Raw genomic sequence first — 18,737 nt, 5'->3', positions numbered from 1 at the left:
TCGTAATAATGTCATTCACCCCTCGAGTAATTTTTTGGCTTTCTTGAATTAGAAAAAAAGAAAAATAAATCACAAATCTTTGACGATATAAATATAACATCAAATCAAATATCAACATTGCAATTTGTGGTCTCTATGGAGATTATCTTAGTATATTATTCACATTTGATAAGTCTGGAGTTCATATTTTAGCATCTTGTATATTGTTTAATTGAAACTATAATTTACTGAGCTTTTGAATGAAACAAAAGAAAAGATAATTACAACACACATAATCTTACATCGAATGTAAACAAGAATCATGCCATGGTTTCAAATATATATATATATATATATATATATATATATATATATATATATATATATATATATATATATATATATATATATATATATATTCATTAATGTGGAGGTAGACAGAGAGATATGTGACATCCCTCACTGTTCATGCATGCTTCTCTCTCCAGGAAAGCTTTGATGTTTCAAGCGTCTTCTCTCCAAAGGTCCGAGGTCCAAAGAGCCCACAGCAAGCTAATATTAGCCTCATCTGTTGCAGCCTTACCTTCGAAAGGGCTAACAAACATAGGAGGATGGATGGATGGATGGGTGGGATGGATAGCTTTGTCTCCAAGCCACAACAGTCATTCCACCAATCGCAACCACGAGACTCCACAGACAAGAAGACCCACCTCACCTCCTGCTTTCGGACATTAATAGTATCCTTCACGCCTCCTTTACGCCCCCAGAATCTCCAGGATTCACCGCACCCTCATTGTTGCCCGATCCCATGTTCATCTACGCAGAGATCACGTCGACTCTGATTCACCTCACCTTATGCTTTCCGATCCCATGCATTTACAGCATTAACTCTCGAATGCGTTACTGCGGAAAACGCGAATGTGTGTTTTCATTGAAGAGAGAGAGAGAGAGAGAGAGAGAGAAGAATCACGTTGGTACTGCAGATATGATGCAATGTGTATGTAGTTTTTGGTCGGTAGAAATATCACATTTATGCTGCACAGTACGTAATGCGTGCTTTGGTTGAAGAGGGAGATCAGGAAGATGGTGAGAGAGGGAGAGAGAGTGGATAATGCAAATGGGCAAGTGCTCGGTATATGTCTTGGAAGGCACTCTAGGTTGACCTCGGAGCTAAAAGGAGATGATGATCACCTTCGACCTCCGCCTCTCTCTGTCTAACTATCCCAGTCAGGGAGGTGAGACGTCTCATGCGAATCAGGTTGCCCCATCGCCACTCAACCCAATCGCTCCTTTTGTCCTATAACTTTCTTCCTTCTATTTTCTCGCCATCTTCTCTGTGGGGTTCAGCCAAAGGCTTATTGAGTAGCAGTTGGAGAGATGTATGTCTTGTTATTCTCTATTTTCTTTTCTTTATCATCCTGTTGAGGATAAACATGCGAGTGATAAGCATATATAGCAAGGTGAAGCTTAAGGGACAAGCAACCTAAGCTTGCTTGCTGAGGCATCTCTCCCTCTATCTCTACAAATACACTTGTTTTTCTTTGTCTTTTCCTTTTCCCCTTTGTTGTCCGGAGGAAGCAGCAGAGAGACCATTGGAGGGTCCGTCTTCTCTTCTCCTTTGCTGCACTTGGGTGATGAACAAAAGTCGAGGACAATTCTATTCCTTCTCTTCGATCTCAAGGAGAGACTGAGGTGGGGGGCGGGGGGGGGGACGAGAGCTCCAATAGCTTTAAGAGGGACAAGCTTCTTTCTTCTTTTCCTTTTCCATTTTTTCCCCCCCCTTTTTTCTTCTCTCTCCTCTTTCCTCTTCCTCGGTGCCTCTGGTTATCGTTCCTATTGATCTGGATAAGAGAAACACAGGAGAGGAGGTGATGGAGAACAAGACAACCATCGCTTAGCGTCGGACACCACGAGTTCTCTGCCATGGTTTCCATCAGCAAGAAGTCACACGAGAACACGATTCGGACATGCCCCTCCTGCGGCTATCCCATTCAGTATCAACGCCAGGTCTCTCTCTCTCTCTCTCTCTCTCTCTCTCTCTCTCTCTCTCTCTCTCTCTACAAGTTAAAGATTATTCCGTAATTTCGACCAAGAAACAGGTGCATGGTTAGATCATACGAACAAAGTTTACGTGTCACCTTCTTCATCTCATGTCGAAGGCAAATGCCAGAAGTTGTTGTGTAGGGGAAGACCTAACACGATCATGAAATCTATGAATCGATGTATTCAGGTTGCTCCCTCCATGCAAGACTTTCTCGGGTTGCCTGCAGGCGTCAAGTTTGATCCCACCGACCAAGAGCTGCTCCAACACTTGGAGGGCAAGGCGAGGTCAGATCCCCAGAGGCTTCACCCCCTCATCGACGACTTCATCCCTACGATCGAAGGAGAAGACGGCATCTGCTACACACACCCCGAGAAGCTCCCTGGTAATTGAATCATGGATCGATTCTTTAATCGCCCTCCTCCATCTCTTGAGACCATCCATCTATGACATGATTCTTGCGCCCGATAGCATACGTACATGGCATCGCAGCATAATCTAACGGTGTTCATGTACGTAGGGTTGCATGCATTAACATCAACGTAGGTTTTGCGTCATAAAATTGCCTCCTCACAATTATCATCGTTGCTCGACCAGAGCACACAAGTCATTTATGCTTTGTGTTTTGCACATGAAGGAACGCTATGAAACTTCCTACGTCCAAGAAGAATCTTAATTAGTAGTACATCATGATTTTTGCTACTCAAAGAAATACTCATCTTTGCGTCTCGATTGACAATTTACCACTGTTGTTAATTATGTTGGTCGTCGACATATGCATTTTTGTGGCTTTATTAGACTATCCAATAGAGCCAACAATACAAGTCCATTTTTGTCATCGTCATGAATCAAAATAAACGTCAGTCAAGTCCACATATACGTATTTTCTACTGAGAGTCACTTGGTCTGCTCTCTCTCTCTCTCTCTCTCTCTCTCTCTCTCTCTCTCTCATGAGGTGCAAGAAAAGATCTTGTTTCTATTTGACTGCAGTTTTCAGATTCTAGTTATTGTTATCCAACTAAGTCAAAAAATTGGCAACAGGTATGAAAATTTTATGTCTTCATGTATACTTTGCAATTGTATAGACTAAGAGAAGGCAAGTATAGTTTGTGTTAAGGGAAAATATAGCCTTGATCCATATGTACAGAGTCATCAAGATGGAAAGCACCTTTTTCCAAGATGAAAACATCGTGCTTATGAGGTATTATCTATACAAAGATCGAAGTCGAGAGACACATCCCGAGTCGATCCCATCGATGCTCAAGTTAGTCCTGAGGTTAACTTATGTGAGGTTACAAAAGTTGACCTTAAGACTAACTTGAGTGTCGGAGAGATCAGCTCGGAAAGCCTCTTCCAACTTCGGTCTTTATACAGGTAACACCTTAAGAGCACGGTGTTTTCATTTCTAAAGGAGGTGCTTTCCATCTCGGACTACTCTATGCATACGGATCAGAACCATATTGGATTGACAAGAATGCTAATAATATTTTCCCCCAACAATTTGAAACTTCATAAAATATTTATTGGTATTCTAAAAAATTAAGAAAAGGCTATATTAAAGCATAATGAATTTTTTGTAGTGTAGCCTCTAAGCAACATAAGACTGACTTGACTTTGTAGTTGTGACTTCACACTCACTTGAAGACAGTAAGAAAGTTCAAATTTCGTCTTCCTTACTTATCATTTAAAAAGGAATTTATCCTTACTGGTCGATTAAATAACATATATTTTCAATAGTGAAAGTTTCTATGCATGAATTATTGTGCTAAGCTTTGTCCATCGTCGTATCATGGCATTTCTCTTCCTGCGATGATATGCAGGCGTGCGAAGCGATGGGCTGGTTCGACACTTCTTCCATCGCCCTTCCAGAGCATACACGACGGGGACGAGGAAGAGGCGAAAGGTGCACACCGACGTGCATGGAAGCGAGACGCGGTGGCATAAGACCGGGAAGACGAGGCCGGTGTTCGCAGGTGGTGATCTGAAGGGGTACAAGAAGATCCTCGTTCTCTACACCAACTACGGCAAGCAGCGGAAGCCCGAGAAGACAAACTGGATAATGCATCAGTACCACTTGGGCTTCGACGAAGAAGAGAAGGACGGAGAGTTGGTGGTGTCCAAGATCTTCTTCCAGACGCAGCCTCGGCAGTGTGGCTCGGCACTCAAGGATACATTTCAGACCAAACTCAAGGGTCTGGTGGCGGACGAGGATGAGGAAGAGGAGGACAACGAGGACGACGATGGCAATGCGGTGAGGGATGGAAACGGCGGTGGCTATTACACGCCGTCGCTGATGGCCTACACCCAAGGTGGCCAAGACCGAGTTAGCTCGCCCCATCTATTTCCAAGCTTTCCCACCATGCATGCCACCGGGGCTCCTCCTCCCTTCCTTTCCTGAACACGAGTGGAGTAGACGAGGATTCGTCCTCGATTAATTTTAGGAGATGGAAGACTCCATGTAGATCCATCCATTCAACCGTGCATTCTGTGATGATGATGTGGAAACTTCACAGTTAGCACGACAGAACTTAACAATTCAGGGCTATGTAGATTCGATTCATCCGACAAAGTTGTTCAGCTGAAACCCATTGAATAAAAATGACGGTGGCCAACCTTTGGTGGCGCGTATGCATGCTTTATTCACAACAAGGATCAGTGGTGTTCTCTTTTGCTTCTTCTTCTACTTCTTCTTCTTCTTCTTCTTCTTTCGTAACCATGATTTGATGATTACCGTATGAGATTTCTCCAGCTTATGCAAAGATAGATATCACAGAACTTTGCGAAGCAGCAGTATCCATGCCGGTGGCAGGCGATCAGTTCGACTTGGTTACGATCCGACTGACGTACGTTCGTTAGGAGCCTTTGGTCCTCCTATCTTCGGCAGAATATGTGATGTGATCGACACGTACACTAAAATACTTGGAAGAATATTTCGATCAACGTGACACACCACATCACATGTCGAACCCCCATAATGAATAGGCGAATATTTCATTAAAGGAAAAAGCTACATGACAATTGAAATCTTGTGATTTGCGTGGGTGGATTTGTCATTAAAATATGCGAAGCTTATTTAACAAGTCTTGGATCCATCTGTCGTGCCATAACATATAACTTTTTGATTATTGGGTTGCATAAGCCATAAAATACAATACATGTCGCTGTCCGCGTCATCGAGAAGAAGCCAAGAAGCAAGAACTATGAATCGAGGAATAATATGAAACAAGAAAGCAGAACGAAGAGCAAATCAAGTGCTATCGAGCAACTCTTATGGATGCGGACCCATAAAGAAGATGTCATAAGTTCCTTCATGGCGTCAGAAGCAGATGGTAGACAATCATTTACTTACTTTACCACATCTAATTTCCAACAAATCCATGTGTATCTCATGACTCCAAATAGGACAGATGGCTCACACGTACCACAAACGCATGGTAAAATGGAAAACAGGCACGCACACACACTCACCAACACACACAGAAATGATGGTGGCACGATACAGACACGCACACAAGACGAGGGAAGCAACGTGATTTGAATGTACACACCTTCCTCAAAAGAATTGATGCATGCATCATAAAAGCTTAAGATGCACGTTACAGAAACCAAAGAACAACACAACTAACTATTCATGACCCACACACGCCACCTGAGAGACTACCTAAGTTAGGTACGTTTAGAGAACGTTTAGAGATACATCCAGTGTTTAAAAACAGCTACTACTTATGGATGACATGCTTCTCATACAATGCAAGAATATCCTTCTTGTTGGGATTCCTCAGCTCCAGCAATTGTGCGCCAAATCCATGCTTGGTAAGCTCTTGTTTGAGTTTCACCACCGTAAACCTTTTATAATCTTCAGTCTCAGATTCTTGATTTCCCTGACTCGGATTGTTATCTTCTTCCCCTCTAAAGATTGAACCACCATCTTCGGACCGAGCATAGTTGAACGGGCTTGTGGTACTCTTGGACCGCTTTCTACCCTTGGCAACCTCTTCGTCGATGTCCATATCATGGACCGACTCCGTACCAATGTTGTCATCCACTCTCGGGCGTTTCCCCCGAGAATTCCTCAACTTGGTATCAAGTGCAGTTTCATTGAGCCGAACAGATGTCAACTCCTGTTGGAGAGAATCTAGTTTGCCTTGAGTTACTTGTAGCTGCAAGGATAAGGACTCCGCCCTGTTATTAGCCTCTGCACGAGCTGCTCGCTCGGTTGCCAGAAGACTCTCAAGAACCTGGACTGTGTTGGACCTCTGCTCATTGCTCTGACTCAACATCTCCTCTATTTCTTTTTCTCGCTCTTGGACTCTTGACTCAAGTAACGCAGCCTTGTCAATCGCATAAATTTCTGATTGACGAAGCCCCTCAATTTCATCAATCAGCTTGTTCCTGTCTCTTTCCAGGTTCTCAACCTGTCTCTCAGCTTTTTCAATTAGTGCCAATCTTTCCATTGCCAACCTTTGAAATTCACTCTTTTCTTTCTGAGCTGCCACGACCTCTGCATGAGCTACATCAGCCAACTCAGTTGCTTTCCTTGCATCCCTTTCAGCATCCTTGCACCTCTTATCTGTTTCATCAAATTTCTTACATTCAGTGAGATATTTCTCCTGAAGATGGTTCTTTTCTTGTTCTAGAATTTTGACTTGTCTCTCATGTGACTGAGCCATGGTTTTAACAGACTCTAAATTTTCAAGTAAATGTCGGATTTCTTCTTTCAAAACCGAGGACTCTGATTCACGGCTTTTCAGTTCTGCCTCGGCAGCCTGCAATTAAAAATGACCTTCCTTTAGCACAGCACAATCACAATGTTCTAGCATCTATCAGAATTTTTCAAAGTACTCTTAGGTGATACCTCTGTTCTCAGGACCAAAGTATTTGCTTGCTTCTCAGAATGGTCGATCTTTGCAGTCAAGTTTCTGATTTCTTCATCCTGTTTAGTCAACAAAAAGGTATTTGTGAATACATAACATACAGATGAAAACCTTATGGATACATGTTACATATACCTACTGGAAGACATATATGTACATAAGCAAAGAGAAAGTTTACCTTCTTTGCTAGTTGCTCAGCAAATTCTGCTCTTAAAGTATCTTCTCTGGCTTGTACCTTCTTATTTGTGCGTTCCTGTGCAACTGCTGCCCTCTCCAAAGCAGTTTTAGCATCTCCAACTGCTACATCATATTTCCGCTTCCACTCTAATGCCTCTTCCTGAGCAGATGCTGCCTGTTCACGAACAGCAGTTAACCTTCCTTCAGCAGCACCTATTCTGGCCTGCAAAGCTGCAACTTGAGCTTTGAACTTGTCTTCCTCAGCCTTTAGCTCTATGCTGCTCCCATTGTATTTATTTTTCCAATCAGAGGATTCACGTCTAGCAAGTTCCAAAGCATTTGACAAACTCAAGCAGCGTTCCTCTAATTTGCTATATTTGCTCTGCAGATCAGCAATCCGACCAGTGTAATCTTTGGATATTTTTTCCTTGTCACTGATAGCTTCCTCATAGCGTTTTAAATATTCAGATCTGTGCTTTTCATTTGCCTCAAGTTGCTTCTTAAGCAAATCCAGTTTGTCCTCACTTAAGCTGCATCTAGACTTCAGTGAGTTCCTTTCTGATTCAACACAATTTAATTGCCTTCTGAATAAGTCCAAAATTGGTCCCTGCAAACTGCAGAAAGAAAAAAGGTTCAATGACAGAATAGTTTTTTTTTTTCTCTTTTAGCACCGATAATCTGAAACAATCTTGGAACTTTGATCAACCAGAAGATAATAAATCATGTCAAGGTCATTATATGCGGACCTCAAAAGATATTCATACAATTAAAAGTAAGAAAACATTGGTTCAGCAGCCTGATGGAATCAGATTTTTGGTACCTACCTAACTGTAAGAGAAACAGAGAAAAAGACAAACCTTTGTTGCAGGATGGCAGCCAACTTTTTCCACTTCCCTGGACCATGAGTAGATGACTCGAAGCCAACTAGCAAACTGCCCAAGAGCTGCAGTGACATTCAAGCCTCTCATCTCATATTATGTTTAAAGATAAAAGGAAAGTTAAGCAATAAGAAAGGCATCAATCCAGAGCATGTTTAAAGCCTTTGAAGCATGATCATGGATACTGAATATGACACAATATGGATGCATCAACATATATTTTTGAAAAACCACCAGAATAGAAATACTTAAAATAAGGCAAAAGAGAGAGAGAGAGAGAGAGTTCACACGCTAAAATTCTTGCTGTTGGAGGTTCAAGATTCTATACTAAAAACATTTAATATTTCTTAAAAAATAGATATTTCTTGAAAGTATCCAACACATTTCGAAGAAGCTTCTTCCAGGTATATTAGCTGACATGTCTAATACTAATAGGACTAACAATCTGAAGCATTTGTGTTTTGCAAAAGTTTGTTGATATAATTAAGACCAATAATGGGCCTCTAGTCAAATAATGAAACAAGTTATTAAGCAAATAAAAAACAAAGAAAATAAAAAACTCCATGGAGCCACGACTTATTGATGGTTTGCATTTACGTAAAAAACATGTTTGGACATGGATAAACTACATGCAACCGAGTCTCATGTCCATATCTTCTAAATGACAAGATTCAAAGAAAAGTACATATAAGCCAACATAAAACTACAATGAATACCAAAAGAAAGATGCCAGATCAGTAGAATCGGCAACCATACATAGTGAAAGATTCCAGCATAAACTTCACAAGTGATGACCTCAACTATTATCAATGCAAGAGTTATCAAGAGATTGAACAAGCATGACAACAAGTATTCACCACCAACAGAGCCAATAACCCAGACTAATAGCTGGTACAAAAAAGAGAACACCTGTGTTCCAGCAGATATATCCAAATGCATAGATAGAACTTCACAAGTGATGACCTCAACTATTATCAATGTGAGAGCCATCAAGAGATTGAACAAGCATGACAATAAGTATTCATTATCCACAAAGCCAATAACCCAGACTAATAGCTGGTGCAAAAAAGAGGACCTGTGTACCAGCAGATAAACCCAAATGCATAGATAAAACTGAATAGAAAAGGGGCAAAAGGTCTACATGTCCAACAAAACCACTGACACAGTAATGACAGGCAATGATAACGGAAAGAATAGTGATTATGCCGATGATAAAACACATGTAATGATTTAAGCCATGCTGCAATGCACTCTACATGTTTTGGTATGCTGTCCCTTGCTTCAGCATCATAAGCCTATACATGTTCTCTGACAAACAGTGCCTTACCTGAATCACATCATCAAGTTTTGCATCAGGAGCATGACAAGCTGCTCGCAACTTCGTCTCCATGCCCTGGATTACTTTAGAGCAATGCAAATCTGCCTCCAAAAGAGCTGTTCTTTTGTAGTCCTGCGCAAGCAGTATAGATACAATCAGCAATATCCTAGGCTACACAGTTATCGGACAGCCCAAAAGTTACTTGTGCAAAACATCCACTTGAAAGCTTCCCAAGATTGGCATTATTATCATGAGCAGAAGTCATCCTTGCAAGCTCTAAACTAAACAACAAATAAAATGAAACTTTAAATGCTCTGATTGCTTAAAAATGTAAGCTGCAGTTGGATGCAAAATTTCCCTTGTGACGATCAATTAACAGGATATCCCATCCATCATGACTAAATCAGCAGGGATAGATTAACGTCAACATATACTTGTAATTTTCACATTAGCTCCTCAGACCATGAAGCATTACGACAAAGAATAGGAGAAAAGAAATGAGATGGCAGTTGGGAATGACTGTTTGATGCATTTCTTCCTTTTACTCTGAATGTATTGCCAATTCATGAGCTACACATGGTGACGCTACATAATAATCCAATTGAACTTCATACCATTCCCACAGACTAGAGAGTAGCACCAGTAACAAGTTTATTTTAGTACAAGATCATAACTTCATGAAAAAATTTTGATCTATTTCTGAATATTACTCGGTCGTAAGTTCAAGCCAAATAAAAAAGAGGAAATTTCAAGCAGGCACATGTCATGGAACATGCAGAACTAGCAAAAAGAAAAACTCTGGATGAGAAATACATTGAAAATAAAAATGAAATATAGGATGATAATAGTGATAGTTGTGACAGTAATCTATTTAGGAACCAACAATTTCCAAAATGTGAAATTAGAGCTCACCTCAAAGGCCTTTTTAAAGAAATTCTGGAGAAGCTTCTCATAATTCTGACGCGCTAATCCACTCCCAATAGCACCAGAATTGAATGCATTGAGAGCCTTTTCAACAGCTTCTTGATGTGTTTCTCTTAGAACAGTCTAAAGTAATTATGAATCAGTGCAACTGAAACTAAAATGAAGTGGTATGTGACAACAACTAAAAAAAATATTGACCTATACCTCATCTGGCGGTTTTGAGCGATCAAAGGAGGACATATAAATCTCAGCAGCAGAATCGTAAGCTTTCCGACACTCTGCTTCTTCAACACTCTGAAAGACAAAGTATTAATGGACATCTTATCAAAGCAGCATATCAATTGAATCATTGTAATCATTATATTATCAAACATTTAATCATATTATAACACTAGAAAGCCCCAAAGTGGGTGAAAAATTAAGATCATTTAATGATACTGCCAAAAGCCAAAATGCCAGCTAACAAAGATCAACAAATCATCTAGATTGCAGATAAAGGACTGCACGCACTAAAGTTGTTAAGCCCTGAACATAATGCCTTAAGAGCCGGATAAGTCATCAAATTAGCTGGATTTTCAACTCATAACATTTAAGACAAAAGGATAATTAGAAGCGAGATTCTCTAATCCTTCCCTACATTTAAATGTCTGCATTATAGGTGACTGCATTAAATAATCAATAGGCTGATACAAATAGTAATATTCACAACTAAGACAGCTAGTACTGTATCAGCTAAGATTAGGAGGAGATATCGATTTTCCTAGTGACAATGCAGGACAATAGAAGCAAAGATCCTAAAGAAAGCCAAAAAATTTCCAAGGAAAAGTCATCACACTATATAACAAAGAAAGACACCTAAAAATACAAAATGTATAATCAATTAAAATTTTTTCATATGTAAATATTGAAATTTTGAAATAGCCATTGTAGCAAAGGAATAATCCAACACTAATGCTGTTCCAATGAACCCAATACTTAAAAAGAAACAAGTCAATATAGTCTTTCACATTCAAAAGTACCCAGAAAAACTTGACTTTTAGTAATCATCGTTTTTAAACGAGCGATATTGTAACTAGAAACTTGGAAAACACTAAATATTCAAAACAACTGACCTGCCATGAAGAAGATATTGTAGGCACAGCACCACTGTTAATGGCATCCAAGAATGACTGTGTAATACCAGCAAGAATGGGGCCTGTCATTACAGTTGCACCTACTTGTTTTGGTCTGGTTCGCATGAAAATGTACTTCAACAATGCATCCAAACCTGATCTAAATTCAGGTCTTAATCTATCTAACTGCACAACAGACAATATCAGAATTTTAAATAGATTGAAATTGTCCAAAAAAAAGTGGAAGGAATACTCACAGGAATTTGATCAAGACGTTGAAGGTCGTTTTCATTGTTCAGTGGCCGCACAAGCGTAAAGCATTCCCTATCAGGGAATAAAGTGCGAATAGACTCCCGAATCTATTAATCAAAATGATTAGTTGCTTATTATCAATGAATGTTACAAGATGTTGTGAATCAATATAATTAGATTACATGTCAGAGATTGCAATGAACCTCATTCTTAGCTGATATATCTCTCCCACCACCTTGCACAGACCTTAAGGCTAATTCTAGATACTCACGAGGGGTGATCTTTCTGTTATCCTCTACAAGATCTAAATAGAAGTCCTGCAGAATATTTATTTATAATCAATTAGCAGAACAGGTGAAACTAAGTAACAGAAACAACAAAAAAAGCCATCTACCGATGTAATTACCCTCAATAACCACACAAATACTGGAGAAAATTGTCCAAGCTCAGATACCGTGGATCTTCCACCAGATGCTCTAACACGAATATGTTTAGTCATTTCAGTGACAAGAGATAGACGATCAAGTGCAGCTTCATCAATACCACCCATCTAAAGAAACCAAAAGAAAAACAAAAGGACAGGTGTTATAAAATATATATTTGGTCAACAATTAATAAGACGGCATTAGGTACTACAACAAGTTTATGCAAGCCCAAATGTAAAGCTTAAGAAGATTTCTAATTCCCAATTCCATTGCAAAGAATCAGTAACAGCTCAACGCAACACAATTTTTACCTGGTTGTAGATGAACAGGCTTGACAACAGAACAGCTAAAGAGAATATCTTTGTACTGTATGAGCCCTGCCAAAAAGAAAATAATTCATATGACAAGTTGTAGATATAAAAAAATAATTTTTTTAGCGAACATAACAAGGAAGAGGAAGCACATATAACTGAAAAGAAATGCATATGAGCTTTACAGGTAAGGGTCTTCCCATTTGATGCCTTAAGTCAAACCAACACTACATGTATAAAATCAAGATTATGCCACAAGTTTGTTTCTCTGAGTCCCAAGAAGATACTCCAAATGCAAATGGCATCCACCAAAGAGAATCCGGTATAGGATTTTTTTTCTTCCAAACATATGCTCTTAAATACAATATTTAACCCTCAAAAATACCAATTTGCATATATATTCCAACAACAAACTGGATTCATATGTGCCTGTGCCTTCATTGTCACAATCCATCCATATGTGTAATACTAGTCAAAACCTAGGTTAATTCCTGGCCAATTTACAAGAGGATCTTTTTACCCTTCATTTTTTATGATGTAACTCTATGCTACATAACAAGCATCATTCAGGTCAAAAATCAGCTACCACAAATTTAAACCCAATCCTGGCAAGTAGGCAATTGGACCTAACTGTATCCATTAAGGTCAAATCATGATCTAGATCAGGCACAAGATATTGGTCTGGATCAGATCTCAGGTTCAGCATAGGCCAAATATGTTCAAATTATGAGAGCAGAACAATTAAATAATTGATATATTTGTTACTTATACAAGGTCCGTGTCTATAGGAAAAGAACATGAAACAACTAATAATTGACAATGAAAATATCATTAAAAATCAAGAAAAAAGAAAAGTCATCTGATAAACAGCAACTGAAATATGAGAAACTTGGTGACAGCTACCATACTAGGCACATCAGAATCCAATGAAAATGGTTGAGGCTGGCCCATGGATCAGCCTTACACTACTGGCATCAGTTTGCCACAAGGGAAATATGCCCTGTCCTAGTGTGGTGTCCCATTGTAGTTCACCAACTCTTTGCCCAACGGAACACTAACCCAAGCCAAGACAAGCTATAAAAGGGGACCTCACAGTTAAAGAAGCTCTATTTCTTTTTGTCTGCATATTTATCCTCTCTCTAAGTAATTAAAAACCCTCTCTAGAGTAACTTTAGATCAGATATTGACATGGCTGTCAGAGAAAAACCCTCCCATTACATTTTCGATGATCCTACCACTTTTAAAGCCTTACGAGGTGAGAGGACTCTGGTCAGACCCTCTGACCACAGACCCTCAACAAGGGACTTCTCGTGACACGTTGTTCATTTGTGCAGGAAAGGCCTAGGTCAAATCCTATTACCCCACATAAAAAGACTATCAAATATGACATCATCACTTGGTATCCCACAAAAATTAAAGAGACGTCACTAGAAATACAAACACAAGTTTATAAAAAGGTAAAAGATGATGTAAATAAAAAGGGTAGCTTCTTAGACCAAGTCCAAGTCCAACATCTACCAAAACCATAAAGCCCTGGATCTGGATCAACCTTTGTATTGGATCTACATCAGATTTGCATAATCAGGTTCAAATATTGATATTGCACATAATTAGCATCATTGTTTACGTTTTAGAAACTATACTTAGGTTCAGATGATATATGAACCATTATGGATCTTCAAAACAAATAAATAAAAACTAAGACAAAAAAAGAAACATGCCAGTGTAGATACTGGGCAGGGTCTGATCCATAACAATCTGTATCAAACCATACTGAATCTCGATATGGATCAATAGCAATATCATGTTAGTCAGACCAATAAATAGAGTCAGTACCCAACAGAAATTTCAAGCCTTGCTCTCTATTTTCAACTGATACCTGAAAGTAATGGATATGTCCTTGAGGTTAGCTACCTTTCATAAACTATTTATTATTTTAATCAATTGTCATCAAGATAACCAATATGCCCCTTTTAAAATTTCCTTGCTAGAATGTTAAGAAAGGAGGTGGAGATATAGAAGAGAGGATGTCCTTTTCTATTTTTTCTTTCTGAAATAAACAAGTCAGCTACAACCAGCTAATATCTGCAGTTCTGACCAATTTCTAGCAATAAGACCGAGAAAGTGACTAGCATGAAATACGCTTTGGCCAATACTGATCTAATCACCTAATCCAATGAACCATGGTTAACAGTTTCTATTAAAGGGAACTAAGGTAAATAAGTTAAGTTCTCTGAGAATGTATGTACATGTATTGGAGAAGCAAATATGTCATTAACCAATTAGAAAGAGGTATCTGCAAGCAAAGACCCTTTAAAAAACTGTAGTGGATTAAGGTCAAAATTAGACATTATAATCAAGTTTTATTTTGTATTCCTTATAGGAATTCAGTACAGTTAAACTAGAATAAAAAATAACCAATAGAAAAAGATAAGAAGAGCAAATCTAACTGTCTGGTCATAGGCATCAATTCCTTCACTGTCCAGTAGCAAAAGATTGTACTCGGTTCCATCAAGAGCAGTTCGCTTTAATGGTGTGCTCCACATCCAAAGCCCTTTAGTGCACGGTCGATGAGTTGAAGCTACTTGAAATCCACTACTTCTGCCCAAAAGCTACCACAAGAAAGAGAAGTTAATTCTTTACAAAAACGAATGCAAGTTATATATTTAAACCAAAAAAAAATGGAAGCAACCACAATCAATTTAAACATCAACAGAATTAATTAACTAAAAGAAGACAACAAAAATAAAAACAAACAGTTCATTCATTTATTATGCATGACTCTTACATGGTGCCTTGTAAATGTAAATGAATTATAAAAAACTAAATTAGCATTAGCAAAAAGCCTAGGGCATTAGATAGAATTATTTTAGCTGCTTAGTTATAAGCATAAAACAAGTAATATAAAATATATCCTGCAGAATGTATCCTGCATAAAATATAGTTATAAGCAAACTATATGAATTGAATATATCCTGCAGAATGTATCCAAGGTATAGAGTACTAACAATCCCGTCATTGTAATATAAAATATGAAGAGGATGGCTCATATTACAACACAAAACAATAAGAATTTTATATGATAGGATAAACAAAAGAGTAGAACTGAGGAAAAACAAAGTTCCTTAAAGCCATTGTCCTTGTAGTGTTATTGCAAGGTAAGGAACATTAAGTTATTAACTTCAGAACATCCAATCTAATCAATAACAAACATCTCTCAGTGGTCTGCATAAAATTTGTATTTCAGAATCCAGATCCATGTCCTATATTTCTCAAGGCAACCAGCACACCCACCCAAAACTAGAGCGCATAACAATTAACCATTTTCCAATTATTTATAATTGATAATTTTTTCAAGAAGAGAATCCTAAGTTTATCAAGAAAAAGAATAGGTCAAATTTCCTTGAGCAATGGAACCTATGAATTCTGCCCTTAAGCATCAAATAACGCATTAAAGGTCTATTTCACTGAGTAGGGGGGGCAGACATATTAACAACTTTGTAACTAGCTGTACTGAGTTGAAGCAGAAAAACTGAAAGTAATATCATAATTATACCCAAAGTTGAAGGCCAAGTTAAGATGATATTTTCCTACAAATTCCCTATAGCATAAGCAAATAACACAGCCTCAAGAATATTAGCTAACTTCAATCGTGGTTCTTCGAGGTCACCATCATCACATGTACTATAAACCAATGATTTTAATTTTGAATAATACCACCTGTACTGGGCGGTACGTACCGGTCCGCCAGGAGACTGGTACACGGACCGCCCGCTACCGGGCAGTACTGCCGATTAGGGCTGTTTCCGCCCCACTACCGGGTGGTATTACCCGAGGGAGAAGAAAGAAAGGGGAGAAGAAAAGAGAGAACCTGGAGATCCAACACCACTCTCCGTCAACGATCCCGATCCGTCGTCGCGCTCCCTCGCCGAATGCCACAGATGAGATGTCGTCTCCTCATCTGAGGCGACGAGGCCTCAACGTCGTCGGCGACTTCTCCTCATTCGCGCGGGGAGAAGAAGCCTCGGTGACGTCGCGGGGAGAAGAAACCGAGTGTCGTCGAGGCAACTTTTCTTCTCCCCATGCGGGCAGAAGAAACGAGGCGACGACATCTCCTCGTCGTCCTTTTTTGCGGTTTCTTCTCCCCACGCGGACAGAAAAATGAGACGACGTCGTCTTTATATATATATATATACACACACCGAGCTGAGCTCGATACTCCGGTACAGTACGAAATTACGAACGTTGCTATAAACTATAAATTTCATCATATTTAATCTTTGCATTCTTTCATTTAAAATTATTACCATGCTGGTCCACAAGATCAAGTATGCATGTCAGTCACGAATCAATGACAACTCTTCATCTTTTGGTTGATATACAATGAGTAATAGCAAGTTAAAAAGATCCAAAATTTGATAACCTTGCATATTTAGAATCATGCAAATTCAACCAGAAACTTCAACGAAGATGAGTTATGAAAACAACAATATACGGGAATTGCAAAATCAAACATCATTGACCAAGTCTGTCTCTTTAATCCACCTCCACTGGAACCTTCCTCTAATTGCCTAAAGGCTATGCCTTTAATAGATATGTACACAGATTATGACAGATCCCCAAGAAACTTATTCCAGCTTTCTCCCAGAGAACTCACAACCTAAAACAACTTAAGTATACACTATCTTCTGTTTCACAGACAAGCCCTCAAATTTTTCATGTAACAAATCTAAAGCTCCACCAATATTTCAGCATAATACTAGGCTATATAGAGAGTAATAATCTAAATCAACTCATACATAGAAATTATATAAATGTGTATTTAGAGTTTATACTGCACGTTAAGAAGCTGCCTATATAGGTATGGCATCATACAACACAAGCACTTGCTTTTCGGATGTTATTGTTACACTTCAATGTTCATCCCAGTCTCTGTCAGCATTTCTTTTTGACAAAATCCTTACCAGCTAAGCTTGCTGACTCTTACTAGCTTTATTTTAATTTATGGTTGCTCACAGAATAATATACCATATCAACATGGAATACCCAAGTCCATTCTCTATGCTCCCAAATGGCCATCTTTAGCGTGAAAAAGCTCTTCAAGGGACAAAACCACTTTGGCTTGGTCAACTTACTTTTTCATCCAGCAGTTTTATTCAATTGATTATCTGAAGAGGCTTGAACAGTCTTCATGAGCCTCCTTTTTGGCTATTATAATGCCCAGTACCTTCTTATTTACAGGTCTACCTATCTGAAATAACATCGGATTTGTTCAGGTTCATCACATATACAGACTTCATATGACCTGAAAGAATAATCCGAATGACGCTCGAAGAATTTAAAACGCCCCTTCAACCCTTAAATTAGGGTTTTTCATTTCCCTAGCAAACCCTAGCTTGCACATGAGACATATAAATAGGTCACTACTCCTGTAACCCGTAAAAAGTGAACAATCCCGGGATAACTTTGCACTTATAGATCAAAGTTACCAACGTTTATTGAGCGAATAGCCATCTAAATCGACTCAGGAAGGAAAGAAGAAAAAAAATAATTCATCAAGGGAAAGAACCAAAGGAGCCAACAATCTACAAGAGGGGCAGAGGGAACACCTGGTTGAGGATGAAGCTCTTGCCTTGGCGGGCGCGGCCGCAAACGGAGACAACGCCAATAGGGCCCTTGACGAGCTGAAGGGCGGCGACAGCCTCCGGGTCCATCCGGAACTTGCCTTTGTCATCGCAGTAGACAAGGCGGAGAGGGCGTCCGGGCTCCGGCGAGGCGACAGCGACACTCGAGCTAGGGCCTCGTGGGTCCGATGTGGGCGACGGCTCCATCTCCTTTCCCGTCGACGACGAAGGGGAGGATGCTGCGGATCCCCCGCGGAAGCCGAGCAACTGCATCATTTTCTTCTTTCGCCCTCCGCTCTGCGTTCTCTCTCTCTCTCTCTCTCTCTCTCTCTCTCTCTCTCTCTCACTATGTCGCTGCTGCTTTTCTTCGGGAGGAAGAAGACGGAGGTGATGGTGGGACCGTGAAGACGGCGTGATGTTTTAAATATGACGGTCAAGTCTTGTTGTAGCGGTAATATCACTTTACGGTCGCGTTCTTTTCACGCTTAGGGCGGTTACCTCGGCCAGTAACACGTTATAACTCCCGTTATATATTATATACCAGCCAATTCGTCCCGTGTCACTTTAACAGCCGTTATATATAATATACCAGCTAGCAATCCTTCTCGTGCCCTTTACCGAAGCCTTCGTATGCACTATAATTGGGCCCATTACCAGCCCACATAAAGCCTTTTTCCAATACAAATGAACATCATCAGTAGCTAATTCGGGCTTCAATATGTCTTGTGCAAAGGAGACATAACAAAAAAGGGGGCCGAGTTCTGTCTAATTTATAGCATCAAATCATAGATTTAAAACCAATTTATTCTGATGGCTGACATG

General features: G+C 39.5%; 2 protein-coding genes across 2 annotated transcripts; one reads left to right on the top strand and one right to left on the bottom strand.

Moving 5' to 3' along the window:
* Nucleotides 1-1,748: 1,748 nt before the first annotated feature.
* LOC135601424 (NAC domain-containing protein 73-like) lies at nt 1,749-4,648 on the top strand. The gene is made up of 3 exons (XM_065094194.1): nt 1,749-1,986; nt 2,210-2,405; nt 3,841-4,648. The coding sequence occupies exons 1-3, from the start codon at nt 1,903-1,905 to the stop codon at nt 4,416-4,418; spliced, it is 858 nt and encodes a 285-aa protein (XP_064950266.1). The 5' UTR covers nt 1,749-1,902; the 3' UTR covers nt 4,419-4,648.
* A 902-nt stretch (nt 4,649-5,550) lies between these two features.
* LOC103975975 (uncharacterized) lies at nt 5,551-18,366 on the bottom strand. Its single transcript, XM_009391135.3, has 14 exons — nt 17,901-18,366; nt 14,742-14,903; nt 12,292-12,357; nt 11,962-12,105; nt 11,759-11,872; nt 11,561-11,662; nt 11,304-11,489; nt 10,396-10,485; nt 10,180-10,314; nt 9,277-9,399; nt 7,929-8,014; nt 7,073-7,685; nt 6,876-6,953; nt 5,551-6,786 (listed from the first exon to the last, which is right to left on the bottom strand). The coding sequence occupies exons 1-14, from the start codon at nt 18,189-18,191 to the stop codon at nt 5,740-5,742; spliced, it is 3,237 nt and encodes a 1,078-aa protein (XP_009389410.1). The 5' UTR covers nt 18,192-18,366; the 3' UTR covers nt 5,551-5,739.
* Between the last annotated feature and the right edge of the window lie 371 nt (nt 18,367-18,737).

The sequence above is a fragment of the Musa acuminata genome, chromosome BXJ1-2 (genome assembly GCF_036884655.1).
Source record: "Musa acuminata AAA Group cultivar baxijiao chromosome BXJ1-2, Cavendish_Baxijiao_AAA, whole genome shotgun sequence".
Taxonomy (NCBI): Eukaryota; Viridiplantae; Streptophyta; class Magnoliopsida; order Zingiberales; family Musaceae; genus Musa; species Musa acuminata.
Note: the sequence above shows the minus strand (reverse complement) of the source record. Positions and strands in the feature narration are given on the sequence as shown.